Source organism: Spea bombifrons, chromosome 1 (assembly GCF_027358695.1).
Source record: "Spea bombifrons isolate aSpeBom1 chromosome 1, aSpeBom1.2.pri, whole genome shotgun sequence".
Taxonomy (NCBI): Eukaryota; Metazoa; Chordata; class Amphibia; order Anura; family Pelobatidae; genus Spea; species Spea bombifrons.
In genome coordinates, this window is record NC_071087.1 from 139,566,273 (window position 1) to 139,588,319 (window position 22,047).

General features: G+C 38.0%; 1 protein-coding gene across 1 annotated transcript in view; it reads right to left on the reverse strand.

Moving 5' to 3' along the window:
• Window positions 1–22,047, reverse strand: part of ADGRV1 (adhesion G protein-coupled receptor V1) — a 172,913-nt gene that overhangs the window by 57,750 nt on the left and 93,116 nt on the right. The window contains exons 69-83 of the mRNA XM_053474949.1: window positions 21,263–21,412; window positions 19,648–20,121; window positions 19,343–19,486; window positions 17,119–17,290; window positions 16,505–16,640; window positions 15,423–16,258; window positions 14,212–14,329; window positions 11,954–12,125; window positions 9,822–10,064; window positions 8,108–8,515; window positions 6,156–6,340; window positions 5,064–5,310; window positions 3,044–3,183; window positions 1,535–1,695; window positions 778–878 (exon numbers count right to left, since the gene is read on the reverse strand). Coding sequence (XP_053330924.1) covers window positions 778–878; window positions 1,535–1,695; window positions 3,044–3,183; window positions 5,064–5,310; window positions 6,156–6,340; window positions 8,108–8,515; window positions 9,822–10,064; window positions 11,954–12,125; window positions 14,212–14,329; window positions 15,423–16,258; window positions 16,505–16,640; window positions 17,119–17,290; window positions 19,343–19,486; window positions 19,648–20,121; window positions 21,263–21,412 — 3,687 coding nt within the window. The remainder of the gene's footprint in view (window positions 1–777; window positions 879–1,534; window positions 1,696–3,043; window positions 3,184–5,063; window positions 5,311–6,155; window positions 6,341–8,107; window positions 8,516–9,821; window positions 10,065–11,953; window positions 12,126–14,211; window positions 14,330–15,422; window positions 16,259–16,504; window positions 16,641–17,118; window positions 17,291–19,342; window positions 19,487–19,647; window positions 20,122–21,262; window positions 21,413–22,047) is intronic.

Here is a 22,047-nt window from a genome sequence, read left to right on the forward strand (position 1 = left end):
GTCATCAGGAAAAAATGGACCGACTAGATGGGCCGAATGGTTCTTATGTGCATATCAAATTCTATGTTTCTATGTAACTAGCTGCTATCCAGCTATTACAGGTTACAGCTTCATGTAGCATGGCATGTAGTCAATCAAAAAAGATGATGTCAGCCTACAGTTCATGTCAGCCTCAGTCAGTCTGTGAATGACAGATGTTGTAGTATAACAAAAGAGGGAATGTCACATAGTGGTCAATGCTTCAACATTGTAAGAAATCAAGGGTTGAGGGGTTTTCTACTGCAGTACGCAATGCTGCAGTATTAACAAATTCCAGGCAATGCATGTTATAGCGGCCCAAATGCATACATATAATATGTAGATCAGTACATTGGCAGAAATGCCGGCACCTGTGGCGGAGTCACGGAGAGAGAGGGGCGCCGAGCGGTTGCTGAAAACTTCATGAGCGACCGATCGGCGCCCCTGCCCGGGACTTAAATGAAAGCATCGTTTTGTTTTTAAACTTTATTTAACATGAAGGATGTTAAATAAAGTTTTAAAAAGAACAATGTTTTAATTTAAGAACCTGGCAGGCTCCCCTGCTGCTATGGCGCCCTGTGCGGCCGCACAGGTCGCACACCCCTAAGGCCGGCCCTGCATGCACAGAAAGACCAAGTCCCAGGGGGCATTTGTTCCTCTTACGAGGACATTTAGGTTGGAGGCAGTGATTGGTGAGTGTCATTTTTAGCTTGGACATGCTTTTTCAGTAATAAAAACTTTAGGAATTATTTTTCTTACCTGAGTCCCTAAACAGGCAACCATCATGTGAGTAAGAAGTTTAGCTGCAAACATGGAAGACCGAATACAGAACAGTTGTGAAAGAATAGCCAAAGTGAAACCTGGCGGAACAAAAAGTGGAATTTCAGTGATTTTTTTCATTATATAAGATGCAGCAATAACACGTAAACTTTTTTTTGTTTGTTTTAGTATTCAGTAAATTGATATAAGCGGCATACAGATCTGCACTGCAAACTACATGCTTGATTAATAATAATCACAAGTCCCAGTTAATGGCATTTTTCTTGTGTTCATATAAGTGGGTCATTTTTTATAATACAGGATATGGCAAATGTGTTTATTCCCTTAACTGACAGAAGAGTGGTGCATTTATATTTCATTATTTGTTACAAAGGTCCATCTGTGAGGAAGGGCCAAGCTGTCCCTCTCCAGAGTTGTACACTGCTTGGCAGGTCCGCCTTTAACATTGATTGAACCCTTGGCAAGCAAACTCCCCCCACACACACACTCCTTGGCATGCAATCACACCCTCCACTCCAACACCAAAAAAACCCACAAAAGTACTTGGCGCACTGACTCTACAGATCAAGAGGAGATTGTCCGAGTCAGAGCGGTCTTCCCTCCCCCCACATGCAGGGCAGAGGAGCACAATACTATGCAGATTTCACAGCGAATGAATGGTGGGGCCAATTCTATTAAAGTCAACAAAACTGAAGAGTGACATCATTTTTTTGTGTTTTCTTATACTGATACATACCTGAAATGCATATAAATCCAGCACAGAAAAAGGCTTCATTATAGGAAGAAAGGCTGTCAGTTTGGGCATAGACAGCATAGGAAGACATATGAGAGCAGGAGCATTCCACATATTCAGGCGTATCAGACAAAACTTTGCAGTACTGACCATCAGCCAACCACCTAGAGGACAAAAATGTACATTTTTAATAACAAAATATCTGCTGGTCGGTAGTATAAACAATTAGCCACCACAATGAGATTCTTTTTTTACAATAAAGGGATTTCCTCTATTGTTGCTTATTGAGGACGAAGAAAGAGTGTTCACTGTGCAATGTATGGGGCCTCCTACGTACATTCCAAAGTTAGACATTAGTTTTAAGAGTTAAACAGGTGTTAAGAAGTTACACAACAATGTGCCTTCAGCATTTTCCCTTGAAATTGCTTGTTAAAAATACTTTGAAGCATTAGGTAAATGTACTCGATGAACCTGTGTAATTTCTCACATAGTTGAAATGATGAATGATAAGTCTGCATGAGGAATAGAGTGACAAGAGGGAGAGAGAGTGATCATTCTGTTGACATTCTTATGAGGGTCATGGAGTACGAACAGCTACAGGATACAAGCTATTTTTACACACAGCCGCAGAACTGAAATAAAACCGGTTTAGCAAAACCGTATGCATGAGTTAAACATCTAGCTGGTATGGCATTAAATTATTTGCAGGTTCAGTTTCTGAAAGAAAATATTGGCTATTTTGGCCAGGCTTGTATGACACCTCCAGGTTACACACAAGGGCAATATGAAAGCTCAAAGTAATATAGTATCTATCACATAAACACAGATGTATCATCGACCTGTGAATGTTTGGACTGTCACAAGCTGTATATGCCATATCTTCTCATTATATCTTCTAATTAACATAACTCTGCTGCATAGTAAACATTTTTACAATGTAATTGTAAAGTATGGTAGAAACCAATATGAGAAGCACACAATGTCAAATTTCATAATGTTTCTCCAAATGTCTTCAAAAATCTTCATAAAGCTGTTTAACCCCTTCAGGTACACATTACAGTATACAGTATATTGCAATATATGTTCAATGCTTGTGATGTCTCAGCGAACTACAATGTTTGTCCAGCAAGATTTGCAAACTAACGTGTAGTGAGTAAAATAGTATTGAAAATAGGAAACATTTTTTTCCTATTTTCAATACTATTTAAAAAAAAAATTCTGGTACCCTTACCCTTTTTCTAGCCGCTCATGTTATTTGATGGCTATAGCTTAGTTCATGCTTCCATTCCCTGAAATTCAAAGAACTGGCCATCCCATTTGCTCAGCTAAATGCATGATAGACAGACATACCACTTAGCTGTAACCACCGGGGAATGGAAGAAATCCAGCTCCCATGATACAGAAAAGGAAGCATAAAACGGTAAGACTTGCTATACTGCACCATCAAGATCTATCAAAATCAAAACAGAACACATAAAATAACATGATTTGTATTTATTTTTTACTTGTTACCTCTCTGAAGCCTGATTCCAAAGAAGGCAAAGTGATACATGTGGGATAATACGATCTCCTCCTGTATGAATCCTATACACTACCTCATTGTCACTGGATAGCTCATGGGAGTTCTGGTCTTTGACACTCACAGACAAAATCTAAATCAATACAATACGTTAGAATATTAGTGAATGAAACACATTTTATATTAGGTTCAGTAGCAAACTACATGCTACACTATGCATTTATGTTGTTGTGTTCTCCACAAAGAAGACAATAGCCCTAAAGCTGTACTATTTTTAGTTGTGTGTTTGACTATGTAGATGTGTTCACAAGAACATACACACATACATTTCTGTATATTTGAGCTCCAAAAACACACTCAAAAAAGCTGGTGCTAGAAGGCTGCTGGATGCTTTGCTTGATAGCCAATTCTCACTATATATATATATATATATATGTATATATATATATATATATATATACATATATATATGTATATATATATATATGTGTATAGAGAGAGAGAGATAAAGTGCTTAAAGTAGAACATTTAGTAAGACATTTTCATTTAATGTTATTGTGCCACTTTTCCCAGCAGAATGTGCTCTTCACGGATAGTCCCCATTGTTCTATATAACATGATTTGTCCTGTTTTACCATTTTCCCAATGTGCTGTATACTCGAAGGGGTTTTGTATATAAAAAAGAAAAGAAATAAGAGATAGTGTTGCAGTGTGAATGGGAAAGTAATGGTCCAATCAGCAGGACAGTTTGGTTTGTTGTTATGGGATAATACCACTTCTCAGACATTCTGCAAGAATCTGTTTTTCATTCTTGTTAAAGTATCGCTAGGAACTTGTTTACCTTCTCAATATATCTGTCCAGTCTATTTGATAGAAAGTTTACCTACTAAATGTATAAAGTGGTAAAATAATGCCCATAGATATACAGCATTTGTACCATTATAAGACAAGGGATTTTAAAAAGTAAGATGAAGAAATTACATTGTCTAATAATCAAAGTTGTCTTCTGTTCAGACCTCAGCTCCAAGAACAGGGGCTTGTCACTCACCCTCTCATTCATTCTTAATGCTCTCATTCACTCTCTCACACTCCTATTCACACTTTCACGCTCTTTCAAGGCTCCTTTCGTGACCCTGTCTCCTTTTCGGCAGTTCCGCTTCTTCGCTTGCCTCTTTCTCTATTTCTGCACCTGTCTTTCTGTGCAAATCGGTCTGCAATATCCTGACCTCTTAAAGTACTTATGGAAAAAGGCAGAGCTATGTCGCGCATCACAAGGACATCCTTTCCCCTGCTCCTCCAATTGGAGGAGATGGTGTGCGTGGAGGCTCCACCCTTTTGCGGAAGTTCTTGGAGCTAATCCAGGGAGAAGTGAGTGAAGAAAGAAGAACAAAAAGAGGCAAGCAAGTAAAAGGGGCTGCTGAAAAGGAGGCAAGGGACACACAACTCTGCTTTTTCTCTTCAAATAAACTGTGATCAAAAAAGTTATTTTCTTCGTTAATTAAGATCCAAAGTGTTGGGGGGGGGGGTTGTTTTATAATCAGGGTTGTCTTATAATAGAGCAGATATGGTTTATAAGTTTAGAGACATCCAATGTCAGTAATCAAAAGATAAACCTGCTGACAGTACAAAAACCTCTATGTTATTCAAAGTAATAGAAGCTACACAAGGTTTGTAGTTTTCCTGTATATCTTTCTAATTGTAAAATACAGTATTTCTTATAAATGTTATATATTAAAAACAAGCAAACCTGGAGAAGCTCACAGAATAATGTGTGCAAGTAATTCTGTGTGCGCTTAAATAGTTTAGTACACATCTATAAATAATTTTTCCAGCCAATCGAATCTTAGGAAAGGCCATGCTAATTGTGTCCTGATTCCTGGAAGAATGCATTCAATCTAACTAAAGGGTAAAAATAAACACACGATTCATAGCAAGACCATCTACTTTAGAGCTAATGAGAACTTAAGGTTCTACAGAGAAACTGAAGATGTCTTCATTCAGAGTCTAAATTACCTTGTTATTTAAAGTAGACTGTTTACCACTGGTAAGAAACCACTGCTGGCTGCTATACTCAGTGAAGTGGACAAACTTACAGCCTCCTTCTGCTGTACTGTTAAGAGGAAAAACAGTCAACATGCTTTCTGGAACCTGGATGAAATCTCCATTCTTTCCTTCAAATTTATGTCCATTGATTTGTTGTGGATACCAGTTATAGGCACTTACAGAAATGTGCGGGCAAGTGTCAAAGATGGTCTTCCCTCTGAGAACAGAGAAAAAAAGTTTTACGTATAACAGTACAACAATATTCTGTTTCATAGGTTCTTAACAGCTGCTTAGGACCCCCTCTGAGGATATGGAGTGAGGCATCTCGTCTTAAATGTATATCATTGTAATGTATCTTGATCATTAAAAAACTTGATCATAAGTGTTATGTTCCCTGATTTACATATAATTATATTTTTCATTATTTTTTTTACTTATAATGAGGCCTTCCTATTCATTATTTATCAATTATCCTGTTTTGTAACAAACCCTTTGTTACAGAAAAAAGTAACAGCTCAGGAATTCTAACTGATGAAATCAGAAGGCAATGCTACAGACTTGTCATACTAATTTATACACCTATGGGTGGATTTCTCCCTTCTCAATTATTGATCTTTTTTTTTTTTTTTACATAACATGCTTCATTTTCTCTCTTTTCATCATTCCACTCTTTTTTTCTCTTTCTACCACTATTTAAAAAATGTTCGATAAATCAAAACCTTGTATTCCACTGGATGGGACTCAGAACTTCACACTCTGACTTGATGACATATACTCACAATATTACTTTAATGTGAAATATAAAATATCAACAAACATCTAAGTCTCACTCAGCAGTGTACATATAATACAACCATTAAAACCATCTTGCATAATTATTAAATTAGTTACTTCCACAATACATCCTATTATTGTGTAGGAACATGAATTGATGCTTCTTGAGATGATTGCAATGTTCTCTAAGCAGAGCAATACCTTTACTACTACTGACACAATACATTTGACTGCATTTGAATTGTAAACCAAGCCATAAATCACAATAACTTTTACTATTATATTTACTTTTCCCCCAGAGATCCACATTTTACTCCTGTAAGAAGTGAGAAGGCATACTGCTCAGCTATTTCAATTAACGGGCTATATCCGAGTGTATCCAACCGTTGTGGGTCAGCAAGACTGCAGAGTATGTCATAGAAAAGGATTCGGCTCTGATCACTAAGAATGTGTATTTCCCCTTCCCTTGTTATCTGGAAATTGGAAAAAAACATAATTAAGGACGTTATATACTAACAATAGGAACATACATAGTAAAAGAATATAAGAAATCACCAGGCAGAATATTTTATATATATTTTTTAATACCAGGCCTCCCAAGTGACTGCTGGGGAAGCCTAAACTAGGAGGAGGCCGAGGAGGATTCACATCCAGAAGATCCCTGGAATAAAGAAGGCGAGTCCCAGATTTATTTATTTCCCAAGATGCTATCATTTAATTCTATATCACACATGTACAATAGGGCACTCATATGGGTCACATAAAGTCACCCTGCTCAACCATAGCTGCCTCAACTGTGTGCCGTAAGGACTTGAGCCAGGCAACCCTGACAGGTGCTGCCATTAAAAAAATGTAAAAATAAGTAAAAGCTTGTAGGGCTTTGGCAAGGGTGAAAAAAAGTTGTGTTCCAAAAACTCATGTGTGCCAAGTTGATTAAATATGTGTCATACATCTTTAAATGTATAAAAAATGACCGCAGAAACAATGAAGAAGATAAATATTTTGTCCTCATGCAAACAGATGTTTAAGGGTCTTAATGGAAAGAGCTATGGTACAAATAAGTGTGAATATACAATCCCTTTAATTGTTGATGCCAAATATCTGCGACACACAAACAAAAAGAGTTTTATTTGAAAACATTTTATTCTGGGATCACTACAGGGGTTAACAGGCATGTTTACATGCATTTCTGGACAGAGATTTCTTCGTCTCCCAGTGAAGAAAACACCGCAAAGCAAAGGTTCAATCTGCTGTGCAGCATTCCTGTTATATTAATCTGCATGAATGCTGCAAGGGGTTTATTCGACCGAAGACTGTTTTTAATATGGAACTGTAGTATTTGTCCACTTAATCTTAAAATGTAGCTACAGTTAGGTCTCTCAAATGTATGATTCAATACATGTATCTTGTTAAGAGCTTGGGGTACTGCCCCTTCTGTGGCCGCAGTCCTTACTTGTGAGCACCAAGATCTGGCGGCTCGACAGTTCTGCATAGTGTGAATGGCACAGCTGGGGAGATCAGAGATCTCCTTTGCAACTAAACTGGCCAATACAGCAGCATTGGATTGAGATTTATACCACTGGCGATACCACGGTGCGCTCCCTGCAATCCCTTCTTCCTGTCTCCCCGCGGCGGTTTCAAAACAAAACAATAGTTTAGAAATGGCCCTTCCGACCTGAATCGGTGAGGTCCAGGTGGGAAGGGCCCTTTCTAAACTATTTTGAACCGCCACGGGGAGACAAGTATGCTTATATATGTACGTATGTATATGTATAGATGTATACTTGTCTGTGTGTGAGCATGGATGTGTACTTGTATGTGTGTGTATGAGTATGTATGTGTACTTGTGTGTGAGCATGGATGTGTACTTGTGTGTGTGTTTGTATGAGCATTGATGTGTTATTTCATGTTTGTATGAACATGGGTGTATAATTGTGTATGTGCATGAGCATGGCTGTGTAATTGTGTATGTGTATGAGCATGGATCTGTAATTGTGTATGTGTGTGTATGAGCATGGATATGTAATTGTGTAAGTGGGCTGAGATGAAGGTGTTTTAGTGAGTATGAGTAAGTGTGTGTAATTCGTGTAGGTGTGTTTACATAAGCTGTATGTTGGAAGGGGGACAAAGAAGGCACAGACCAGTTGTGTGAGGGAAATGATGGCACAGAGCAGCTGTTGAAGTTGGGGGGCCCGGGGCAATTTTTTGCACCAGGGCCCCGTGGTTTCTTATATGTTTACCTTTTCCATAATATTCGTCATGGCACCAAGATGCTCCTCTGACACCTCCACGCCAGCTTTATTGTCTAGAGTCTGGAGAACCCTGTTAAAAATGTTTTCATCATATGGTTGATGCAACTGATCAATTAGCCCCCAAGTAGACTGAGATGAAGAGTCTGATAATATGGTGATGTTGGCAATACCATACAGTTTATCTACTTTGGCACCTCCTGAAGGATCAGTAAGTAAAACCTGAAACCGCTTAGGAAATGGATTGAGTGATCCTATTTCTGGAGTTAGTGTGATATCCAGCACTAGATTTCCTTGTCCTGGTTTAAAAGAGAGTCTTCCCTCCGACTTAACAAAATCTCGCCCGGCTACTGCTGGAGATATCAGTGTATGTCCTGCCATTTCAGGCCTTTTAAGCTCCTTAAAAAGAAAAAAATGAAAACAAAGCAACCACAAGTTAGCAAATTATAAAATTAAATAGATCAATTTAAAATCGAACCCTGCATTCAGTTTATATCACCTTCAAACATTTAAAGGACGCCTAAGAAATCATTAAAAGGGAGAAACATAGGAAGATAGAAGAAATCATTTAGAGTGATGGCATGGCATCAAATAAAGTGGCTATCTGTCAATAAAGGAGATTGATCAGAGAGGAGTAAGGGGGTAGTTACAACCTTTCGAAAAGCGGTAACTTCATCCTTCCCCCAGCTAATGGAAAACATACTTGCGTTCTTATTACTGCCCTATATGTACTTCTACCAAATGCATGGACTAACACAGAGCCTAAACTTCTATTTAGTGAGAGTTACTTATAACTGACCAACAATTTTGAAAGCTAAATTGAACATGTATTTTAATTAATTATATTATTTAAATATCGCATTCACTTACTGATTAGTGACATGAATGAATATAAATGTTGTTCATTTATTGCTTGATGTTTTGGCGTTATTTAATTGTATTACTTCCATGGGGAAAAATTGTGGTAGCAGACCTATATCAGGCATGCTGTATATAGCGCTGATTGCTTGAGACCTCAAGTAGGTACCACAGGGGAATGAAATGATGAAGGGACTGACTGAAAGAGATTTTTGGCTCAGGGAAGGGAATTTTCACAATTTCATTGACATTTTCATTTTTACAGGACAATGATATAAATATTGGTAGAGTAGTATACCTCTAATTTAGTCAATGATAAATTGGTTTAATAATTGGTTTAAAATGTGGTTTGGTAAAGTCCAACGCACGTGACACTGTTTTCAGGGCCGGCCGAAGACTTAACGCCTGGGGCGAAGTTTAAAATGCCCCCCCCCCGCCGGCATTTTAAACTTCGCTGACGCCATTATTCCCCACCCCCGGCGGTACTTACCTTTAAAGAGTCCTGCCGGCGAGTCTCCCTGCTCTGCCATGGTGCCGGATTGTAATGCTGAGCGCCGGAAATTGACGCCACTTCCGGCGCTCATCATTACAAGCCGGCACCAAGACTGAACAGGGAGACTCGCCGCAGAGGAGAGAGAGAGGGGCGCCGAGCGGGTAAGCGAAAACTACTCGGCGCCCCTCTCTCTCTCCTCCGCTTCAAAACAAACAACCAAAAAAAAACGCTTGGGGCGGCAAAGTGCCGCCCCTTCTAAAGTGCCGCCTGGGGCAATTGCCCCAGTCGGCTCCATTGTAGGGCCGGCCCTGACTGTTTTATATTTATATCATGCACCTGGCATAATGCACTAACCTGTATAACATAGCCAACAGAAATGGACTGTGCTGTGCTAGATTCTCGGGATATTTCCAGGCTGATTAAAGTGGTTTTCTTATGTGCAACAGCTACTCTGGATCCAACAGCAAAATAAATGAGGCCACGCGGTGCGTCACTCTCTAGAATAACAATTTTGGCAAATCGCATGCTGTTGTTAATTGAAGCACCGGCACCAACTTCGTAGATTTCAACAAAGAAGTATGTTTCAAATTCAGGCACCTGGGATATTAAAAAACGTAGTTAAACAGGGAATTTTACGCATTTCAAGAGAAAAAAAACCTTGAGTATCATAAGTCACTAAACAATTAACTTATTTATCACCTTTCTCTAAACCAGCATTGCTTAAAACCATTTAAAAGTAGGATTTTCATAAGATCACCACCAGTGACACTAGACAAGTTCTAATGACTTATTTACGCAGAGATAGCACAGCGACTAATGGATGCAGAAAGACATTCACATTAGTAAACACCTTCCCTTCTATTGGAAAGAACTAAAAAAAAAACTTGACCAGACATTCTAAAGTCACTTGGGATACTAATGAAAATAAAATACCTAAACTAGAGCTTGAAAAGTCCTCGTGAATGGCAGGGCTGGCCCCTGACAGCCTTTAGTGGGTGGGGAGTGGAAGGGAGGTGGGTGGTTAATGGGTGTGTCCAAATACAACGCCACCACCCATAAAATGAACAACTGACCCAGAGACCCAGATCTTTATATGTAGTGTTCCCAGTAGCATACCTAAAGGGGTGGAGGGGGTCGGTTCCCCCCGGATGCCACTCATCAGGGGGGTGCCTAATGCGGGCCTGCAGCTCACTGCTCACAGTGAAAAAAATATCCAGACCCTTTTTGAAGGCATCCATTGTACCTGATAGCACTACCTCTCTTCTTTATGGCAATGCTAATAAAGTCTGTTGCTTAGACTTTCATTAGTCATATTACATTCCTGTTATTATTAACAATGAGTCATTCTATTGTTTACCACAGACAGTATGAGTCCATGTGCTTGGCTAGTAGATTGGGTTAAGATAACAGAGTTAGAAAACATGCAAGTAGTTGAAAATATATTATGCAAAAAACTATAAAAAAGAAGACAATCTTTTTCAAACATTTTTAACTGATACTAGTAATAACTAGATTCCTCTGGCATCAATCAATAAAGGAGCTCCTTGTCGGTGAGCAATAGAGTCGCTCATACGGACCTTTAACTCCTGACGGTGAAACTCCGCCTGGGGAGACCAATGTCTGCTCCAGGAGTTAAAGATCAGTACGAGCGAATCTATTGGTCGCCGGCAGGGAGCTCCTTTATTGATGGATGCCAGAGGAGCTCCTCGATGGCGACCCTTAACTCCTGTTACCTCCTTAGGCCAAGTTTCGGCGTCAGGAGTTAAAGGTCAGTGCGAGCGACTCTATTGGTTGGTGGCTGGGGCCTCCTCTAGCATCAACCACAGGCCTTTATCTCCTTGTGTGATCCTACAGATTTCCACTCCTGTTAACCCCTGTGATACTGCTTAGATAAGGTAGGCTAGATGGGGAAGGGACCAGGGAGATTAGTTGAAGATATTAACGAAGAGGAACACGAAGATTCTTCGTGTTGTGTGTCTTCGTCTTCATGTACATTTTGCCACCGCCATGATCGTTTCTTCAGTATTCGGGCTTCATGTTTGCCCGAATATGAATGCATAAGTCTAGCAGAAACCCCATCTGAACCAATCCTTAAGAAAAACAACAAACATCTGAACAATATTGTAAGCATTTCGTGTGTTGTATAAGTTGGGTAGGGTACAGCATGGAACTGTTTTAAGTATTATTCATAATTCATCTTTCCAATTTTGATAATATTTAACTTTATACGCTGAACATACAGGGCAGTTCATTGGTTCTAGTGTTTTAGCAAAAATAATATTTTCCGTCAATACATTGAATACTGTTTATATAACAAATGTATGCTGAACAAACGACGTTCCTTTTAATTATTTGTTCTGTCTTAATAGGCATTGTGTTAACACTTTAACCTTTAAGACTACTAGGAACATTTCCAGGAACATATGATGGCAGCACCGAACACTTGCTCCCACGAATTTAGCCTTCAACTGTTCCTGAGCACTGACCTTGTCTGGTTTTATTTCCATAGTAATTATGCACTCAGTTTGGCCTGCTGCACAGATGGTATATCCTGACACTGCCTGCAATTCATTAACCAAGTTTACTTCATCCCTATATAGTTCAACTGATGTTTTATTAAAGGTTGCACGCCAGGAAACCGTCACATCTTCAAATGCCCTGAAAAACAAAACACACACACAAACCACGAACGTTCTTAAAAACATTATTACATTTACCAGACTTATTTCATTTGATTTATAAAACATTCAACAGTAAAAAATAAAACAGTACACAGTGAGAGTTCCCCTTGCTTTGAGACTGTACATATTTATAAATCTAGCTGGAATGTTTCCCTCTTCATTAGACTTGTTAGGATTAGGCAGATCACCTCAAAATGTTGCAATGCACTTGCATTGTTTAGTTATTTGAGTTAAAAATTATACTTTTTTTTGCATTTATGCCTCTACTAAAAGCAGGAAGCATTAACCTGTTGCACATGCTCAGCAGCACTCCCATTTAAGGTACAGACGCCACAGCCAATCAAATGTATTTTAGTAAAACATTAGGTTTAGACAGGATACATGTGATTGGCTGTTGCTATTCCCATTGATTTCAAAAGGGCCTTAGCAGTGAGCATGTGCAAAAAGCATTCTAAGGTACACTCCCTGGTGTCAGTACAGGCTTCTGGGGTAGGAGTTAAACAATCCAAAAGCCTTGGTTTTTTTTACTCCAATATTGAAATAATACTTTTAAATGGACTCCAATGGGCATTTAACATGAAATTATGGCTGGAGTGCTCCTTTATAAAACTAATCAGCATGACACTAAAATGCAACTTGTATTTTCTCATCTTTGTAATGGTGATATTAAATGTTTGAGAGCTCCATAAATGTATTAATAATAACATTAAAAACATTGCAAAGATGTATTTTAAGTAAAATAAGTCAGTTTTGTAAAATGTTAATACTTTAACAAACTGATTTTGTGAAGTTGCCCATTATCAGTAGACTAATTCAGTAAAATGTCTTAACATGGCAACTTTCCTATTTATTTGTTAGTAATACTAACACTGTAACATTATAAGATTAAAAGTTATCAATAGTTCTCAAAATGTATTACCGTATTTGCTCGATTATAAGACGACCCCGATTATAAGACGACCCCCCAAAATCAAAATATTAATTTAGGAAAAAAACAAAAAGCCTGAATATAAGACGACCCTATAGGAAAAAAAGTTTTACCAGTAAATATTAATTCATGTAAATATATTTTTTAAATTTCCTTTTATTTGCCAACCTGCCCCCCCCAGTTATGCCACTCTGCCCCCAGAAATGCTTTATACCCCCCCTATTTGCCACTCTGCCCCATGATATGCCTTATACCCCTATATGCCACTCTGGCATATAGGGGGTTAAAAGGCATATCATGGGGCTGAGTGGCATATAGGGGGTTAAAATGCATTTCTGGAGGTATATATGCATATCATGGGGCTGAGTGGCATATAGGGGGTTAAAATGCATTTCTGGAGGTCCAGAAATGCATTTTAACCCCCTATATGCCACTCAGCCCCATGATATGCCTTTTAACCCAGCATGTACTGGCTGCCTTGGCTTGATAGGAGTGTGATTGCTGCTAACAGCAATCACACTCCTATCAAGCCAAGGCAGCCAGTACATGCTGGAACCTGGGGATGATAGTAGTGGGATTACAGCCTCCCTATGCCATGCTACAACCCCCACCCCCCTTACACATCCATGCTATCACACACAAACACACATTCACAAACATTTAAATACTCATTCATTCCATTAATCACACATACTTCACACATTAATCACACATACTTACCCAAAAACCCTCCCCCACCCCCTTACCTGAACTGCAGATCTCTCACTCGAAGACTTCTGCAGGGGACCGGCTGTACCAGCAACTTCTCTGGCCCCGCCCCCAGAGGAGGGAGGGGGAGATAGAGTTCTGTGAGGAAGCTACAAGCTTCCTGTCCTCCTGCTTCTAACGGAAGAGACGCTGCTCGCGACCGGTAAGCAGCATGGCCCCAGCCATTTTTTTGGGGTCTGATTAGAAGACGACCCCGATTATAAGACGAGGGGTATTTTTCAGAGCATTTGCTCTGGAAAAAACCTCGTCTTATAATCGAGCAAATACGGTAGTTTGAGACCACCATCAAATTCTGCTAAGGAATGATTAACAACATTGTCATTGATGGAAAATATCATTATACGCATAAAAACGGCATTTTTCTAACCTCTTTTTTTGTCTTGAGACAACAAGTTGTATAGTCCTCTGTGTAGAATCCTCATCAAGTATCAGACCTTCCATGGACTCCGCTGTAAATCCCAATATGCCATTCTGCAGATCATTTCCTGAAATGTTTCAGAAATCACACCAGGGAAAAACACTCTACTATATAATTTAAACTGTTATTTTTCTCCTACAGATATGCAAGTGAATAAACACATTCTACACTAAAACAATCAAAAACATTATCTGTAGCTGGAAGATACTTCACTGAATGAATACTGTACCCGTTCCTTCATAACCCATGCCAAATGTTTACATAGATACAGTATTGTACCCTTTTATTATGTTAAAGAAAAATGTAAGCATATCTATCATATCACTTTCTACTCAAGATATTTAAGCACAGAAAGTACCACAATGTTTAAACAAGATTATTTTTCTGCTATGCGGCAAAAGAGCTTTTCAACCAACTTCATCTTGCGTCACTACTCAACCTAAGTAGTACCTAAAAAGAAATGAGAGCAAACTACAATCTGAAATGATATAAAGTATTTCTGTGAAGGGAGTTCTAATGCAGCATTTAGTTACAATGGCGTTAAACAGGGTTTACTTTTAATGTCCTATTTTAAGAGACACTAAGTTTGTCTACAGTTGATTTATATGTACAGTCATATCAATAAAAGGGAACAGAAGATTTGGTCTTTCGGTGTGCATCCCCTGGCTGGGGTAAGAATGTACCGCGCAGCCATGCAAATCCAGTTGACAACCTTATATATATATTATTTAGGGGCTCTTGACCTTAAAGTGCCAGGGTCACATTTTATCCCCAGTCCGGCCCGGGATGTTATTAAAAAGATTTTTTTTTATTCTCAAGTAAACATAAAAATATCTCTATTCTCTGTTGTACTGAAATGGACACTGCCATACTACTAAAGAAGAACGAAGAATGGCAAACACTAGTGTGCCTTCTAAAACAATTCCCATTCCCTAAAAGAATTTGGATATAATCTCTATATATCTCTCTGTCATTATCAAGCTATGGCTTCGCTGGATAAGAGGGCTAGAAAATCTATATTTAAATAGCTAAAAACAATACATTAACTAAAAAAAATAACAGAAGTGATTAATGGTTTTCAGTGCTGGATTCAGATATGGTTGTGTCTCAAACAGGACAGTTCTCTTTTAAACGTGAAGTCAAAATAAGTAAAGCCGTACCATTAATTATAATACTTGAAAATGAAGCATATCCATTATTTTCACTGTCATCTGCTATCTGAACACCACCCTGTGGATCTTGGAGAAAAACATAGAAAACCTCCTTGCCCTCTGGCTCCTCATCGTCAATAATTTTGAAAGCAACTGTATTTTCACTTTCTCCATCAAGTAAAGTGATGCGCACTGATTTTTCTTCAAAGTCCAAACCTTCAGTGGCCCAGGAAAGGTTTGAAGATCCATGGATATGTTCAAAAGGCAGACTCTGCAACCCGTTCTTTGCACTTTTCCCCCCGAAGGTTCTAAGTGTGACATGGACAACTCCACTCAAGCCACGAGTCCTCTTTATGTTGATGCTTACATTGTTCATTGCACCATAATTAGCATCCTCATCTACATAAATAATCGTAGGTCCAATACTTAAAAAGCCAGAAATCAAATCATTGGCCAATATTATTATAGTTGAAAGACTATTATCAAAATGTAAGCGAGGTTTTTTGTGGTAGACATCCAAACTTTCCACAGATGTAAGATTGAGGTAAAAAAGCTCATCCATTTCATTAATATTATCATTAATTATTGAAATTTCTATTAAAGCACTAATCTGATGTTTCTCAAAAATCACTTCCCCATTATTAATGGGTACAAAATCTTCCATTGCTTTGGCACTTCCCGAAATGGTCTGAAAATACAGTTTTGTGAGATTCCCACGAAAGCCATACAAACGTTGGACTTGAAGTGTAATTTTCTGCACCTCTTCTTCCACAGCAATGTGCAGAGAATTAGAAGAAAACTGGAATACACCCATTGGCTCAAATTCTGCAAACAGGAATCCAGGCCTGGGGAAATAAACATAATCAAGTGAACAAGAGTATTCACTAAAAATAGTGAGGAATTAATCATGATCACTGACTAATGATCTTTGGAACTCCAGTTGCAGTATTCAGTGTTGCAAAAATGACTTTGGTGACATACAAAATGCCAGTACTATTCTATATAGGCTAAAGCTAAGCTAAAATGTAGGCTGTACAGAATGGTAAATATAACAATATAATTTAAGAATAACAAAAGCATAAAGGTCTTACTTTAAACGGGCTCCACCAGACACATTGCTTTTCAGGTCAGTAAGATACAATGCGAAGGCCTCAGGGCCACTTGTATTTGCCACCAAATACACTGGGACCAATTTCCTGTCTTCTCCATGTAAGAATATTACATCACCTAGAAAAAGAATGGATAATATACTAAGCATTACAGTTCTGTATGATTAGAAAAATCTAGGGGTGTGTATTTAAAAAAAGTGATTCTGGTTTTACTATATGGCTTTACTGCGGCAAAATGTGTCAGAACTAGCATATCAATGACTTTCATACTTAAGTCCTCTCCAGCATTCTTCCCCAGACTTACAAAGACAACCAGAATCAATGAAAAGCTACCATTAATTGACAGTAATAAATAAAACAATTGATAAATGGTAAATGGCTACCTCCAACTATATATATATATATATATATATATATATATATATATATATATATATATATATATATACATAGCTTTTACATAATCTGTAAACAACATTACATACATTGACTTAGTGTACTGAACTAAGTGTAAGATTTTGGGTAAAAGACTGTTATACGAACCTCATCCTAGCCTAATAGATAAAAAAGGCATGGACCTATAGTTTATGTCTTACCTGATTGTGGTGTGATTTTACCAAGGCGGACATTATGTGGCATGAAGCCAGGAGGATACCCGCTACGCCAGCTTACAGTTATAGAACCGTATGTTCCCTTCCTATTTATTACAGCTTCACCTCTTCCTGATGTAATATTTGTAAGCCGGAAAACAACAGATTCAAAGCCAATCTATTTTGAGAAAGAAAAAAAATTCAATGTGTTGTATGAACAACATATGCAGACACAAATCTCAATCACTGCAAATAATTTAAATATAAAGAATAGCTATAATAAGTAAAACAAAATATGTTGAAACAAAGAACCTTTGGAAAGACAAAATGAAGATTAATTAATCCATTGTATATTAATGTCAGTACAGTACGTCTCTAGCACTTTTATATTTGAAGTAATTGAATCAATGTTATCGGGGTCTAATTACTAAGCTGTGAGTTCTTGCAGGTTGGCTAAAACGTGAGAATGGCAGCCCAAAGAAAGAGTTGGGCTGAAGTTCACCCGCACTGAAGCCAACATGCATTTGTTAAAAATCTACTCAAATTTGACACAAGCTGAAAAAGCAAACAACTTGCAAAAAGGTTAACCTGTAAGTTACTTGCAAGTAGCAAATCTGAATTGGTACTACATTATAATTTAGGCTTAATGAGTATAGAGCTGCAAGAACACCCTGTCTATCATCCCTATATCCTGTTCAGGGAGATGGGGCTAAATTTCCAATACTATAAATAAAATATGTGAGAGTATATGGAGGATGTCATTCAAGCATATGGAACCCATTCACATCAATGGGCCCTAATTTACGCCCAACCACTGTATGTCCCAGATTTAGCTTCAGGTCCAAAATGCTTCAAACAGAGTTGATCTGACATGGACCGTCTCATTCTATGAGGAGGGAGCAGAGTGGGGTCAAGTAACACAATGTAATGATGGTCTCCATCCATGTTCCACCCATTCCCCCACCTTACAATATTCCCATAAGCACACTTTATGAGAGCTCACATACGGTAACACACACACCATGCTCTTATACATACCAATACCACACTCTTACATACATGCACACACTAGCAACATACAGTTAGGTCAATACATATTTAAACAGTGACACCATTTTCATTATTTTGGCTCTGTAGGGCATCACGATGGACTTGAAATGAAACAATCAAGATATAATTGAAGTGCACAAACAATTTTCATACATGATCCCCTGTTTTGAGGGTCAAAATGATCATTCTTAATACTTTGTTAAAAATCCTTTGCAGTAAATGACTGCCTAAAGTCTGGGTTATGTCAGCAGCTGTCTTAAGTTGCTGTTTCTTTGTGGATCAATCTCCCCTGAGATCTGTCTTCAACAAGTATTATCCAATTGGGTTAAGGCCAGGTGAGATTGAAGAATATTTCACTTCTTTGTCTTGAAAAACTCTTTGCCTGCTTTGGCTCATTGTCAATCTGTCCCGTAAACTGCCTTCTTATCAGTTTTGCAACATTTAGCTAAATTTGAACTTATAGTACAGCCCTATACAATTTAGAATTCATATTGCTGCTTCTGTCAGCAGTCATGTGATCAACTGGCAGCCCATGACATGACATGACATGTCCATGACATGCCCTGCCTCCACTGTGTTGCACAGATAATGTGTTTTGCTTTGGACCATTATTTCCCTTCTTCTCCCACCATTCTCGTATAGGCTCAATTTAGTTTCACCTCTCCAAAGAATATTGTCTCAGAACTGGAATAGATGTTTTCTGACAAAGTCTACTTTGGCTCTATTGTTGATGTTATCCAATGGTTTACACCTTATAGTATACTTTTTGTATTCACTTTTATGATGTGGTAAAGATGTCAGATGAGAAGCGGGAGGGAGTAAAGTCAGATAGGATTGAGGTGTGATTGGAGTGAGTTGTGATTTATAGGAGTGATGGGAGTGAGTTGTGATGTATCAATAAGGCTAGGGAATGCATCACTTCCCCATGGAACCAATGGATACGTAATTAATGAACACAATTTAAAACAACACACATTGCATTGTATGTAATCAGATAGAGCCTAAATGCATGGGTCTTACATGTGACTTTATATTTTCATTTTAATATTGACTTAAAACTCTTATACACCCGTTCAGCCCACCTGTCTTATTTATTGTAATAGAAGGAAGTGTGGAAAGTTGTACTTGCTTTCCCTCTGGTGGTTAGCAGTTGCAATTGCAGTCAAAGTGGTTAAAATACCTCTGAATTGGCAGCATCCTTCGGAACAGATATTGGAGTTGGCTTTTGTTCTTTTAGGATTTGCGGCTTTCCAGCAGCACTATCACCAATCAGGCTCACATTTGTTAATTGAAGAGTGAAATTAAATCCAGGCAAAAGGAACACCTGAAAGCACACATGTTGTCAGTAAAGTGAACACTAAGCACAGAACTTTACAACTATTGTTAACACTAATATTTCACTACTTATTTTTAACTAGAGTATACTATTTATACTTTTACTATTTATACTTAACTAGATGAAATGGTTTTGAAAAGAATACTGACCTGATTGCCAATTGGCACTGTGCTGACTCCATAGCTGGCACCATGTTCAATCATCACACTCCCTATAATAATTTCAGTGAGGTTCTCTTCCTGTCCTATTCCACTAATTATCTGGTATTCAATTGTGACATTTCCAAAAGTGCCAGCAAGTCGAGTGACATTAACTAGTATGTAGCGGCCCAAATCATTGGTCACACCAATTGACTGGCTGGTTGAGTAGACTGTGAAGACTCCATGTGGATCATCATTTGCTAAAACAGTGAAGTGTGCTGCACTTTTAGCGCTATCCAAATCTGCTCCCCCATCCACATATGTCAGATGGACTACATAGTGCTCATCTAATTCCGGCACGTCATCTGGAAGAATCTGGATTATAATCTCAGCAGTGTTGTGCTTGTCGGGAATGAAGACCCAACCGGTGATCTCAGTGAAATCCCCTTCAATGTCCGACAAACTGCTTAACAACCAATAAACCTTCAAAGAATGTCATAAGTATTATTAAAATAACAAGGTTACTATTTATCAAATGTTTATTTTTCATTAAAAAATGCAACAAAGTTTCCCGTCACAGGCTGTCTTCTGCACAGGACAAAAGAACCGCTCTCCAAGTGTTTGCGGTGTGAACAGACATCTGTGCCTGTTTCATAGGCTCTAGAGAGTTTTTCTTTGTGGAATGCTCCTTTAATTATTATTATAAATGCAGGTGGATAAGTGAGCGCAGCTAATTCACTTATTATTAATATGCTCTCGTCATTCCAGAGCTGGTGTTGTCATAATTGATAATATCTATTCTGATTGAGGTTATCACAGTAATCAAAAATGCTTAATGGTATTTATCATAAATAACTAACATAAGACACAGGAAAGTAAGACATGTAAAACATTTGCCTTTTAGAATTAATAACTAAAAAAACATCATAGCGAAGTATGTCATAGTGTCACGTTAAAATGACTTAAGTCACCAGTTGCCAAATGCATAGAATATATTAACGGGCTCCAACAACAGAAGCGTGCCCAGGGGCCCATTACAACTAAAGATGCCTGGTACATGGAATAGAGAAGGGTTTCATACAGGTAATATACTTGGATATAGAAAAGGATTTCTATGGGGGTTTAGCATCTTTTAATTATTACATTTTGATGTGATTCTTTAATTTTGAGAAATTAGGATGTTTACAAACATCCCGCCATCATTGCAACCTGTAAGAAACTAATGTTACCCTTAGCAGGATATACCATATGAATTTAAACAATTATTTAATAATTTAAACAATCTAATCAAACTTTCATAGAAGAACATAGAATAATATAATATTAATATAATGTATAATAATAATATGTTGAAAAATAGTTGTGGACATTTAGCTATGGTTTGGTCTTGTCTTTTTTTTTGTAGGAAAAAGGTTACATGTTCCAGTATATTTTTTATTTTTATACACATCTCTTTGTACAAATGTATGCTCACCCAATAAACCCCTAACACAACATTTGTATGAAAACCATGTTTCTTATAAGACTTCACTTAATGTTTCCTCTCCTTTTTTTCATTGTAAAGCATACATAGATTTGTATGGAAACAGAACATGTGATTTACAGTAAAAAGGCAGAACATTACCGTTAAGTTCCCCACGGTCCCTTGGATTCTCTTGACATGTAGAGTTATATTTAATGCTTCATCAGAAGCTTCTGGCTCAGTATAATTTTTTATCAAAAGTGATTCCTCTGTAAACTGAACAATACCATTAGGATCCCCAAATTTGTTTATCTAAAGAAAATAAAAAAGTCATAAGCCAAACAGTTTTACGGATTCATTATTCGGTTGGTAAACTATAACCACATGGATCATCACTTCTCCTGGATAAGAATTATTTTACTTTACAAGTATAACAGAATAAAATACACACTCTGCCAGCTACAAATTACTTATGAAAAAGCCAAATGCAGCTCACGAGCCAGGGTTTGGCCACCCCTGTTGTATACCTTATTAACAGAGCCCCCCATACACCATAATGGCAAACTAGGCGACATGAGGTCAATTCCACAAGTGCATGAAGGACAGGGTGTTGGAATCCTAGTTTCCTTTAGGGTGCAAGAAAAGGCAAGAAAGCCCAGGGTTACCCCTTCATTCCCAGATATGAATCAGAGCTATCACTGAATAATGCATTAAATACAATGAAAATTACATGCATTGTATTGGATAGGTATTTGGCAATAACACAATGTAACACAAGAGCTTTTTTATGGAAGGAATGAAAATGAGCAGACTTTATAGACCCAATAACGAGATTACAACACACCTACAAAACCTCTAAGAGAGATAGGTTGGTGATAGAAAAATAAATAGATATAGTTTAGAAAAGGAAGGTTCGAAGTGTTCCATTTCTTAATGAAACATTGGAT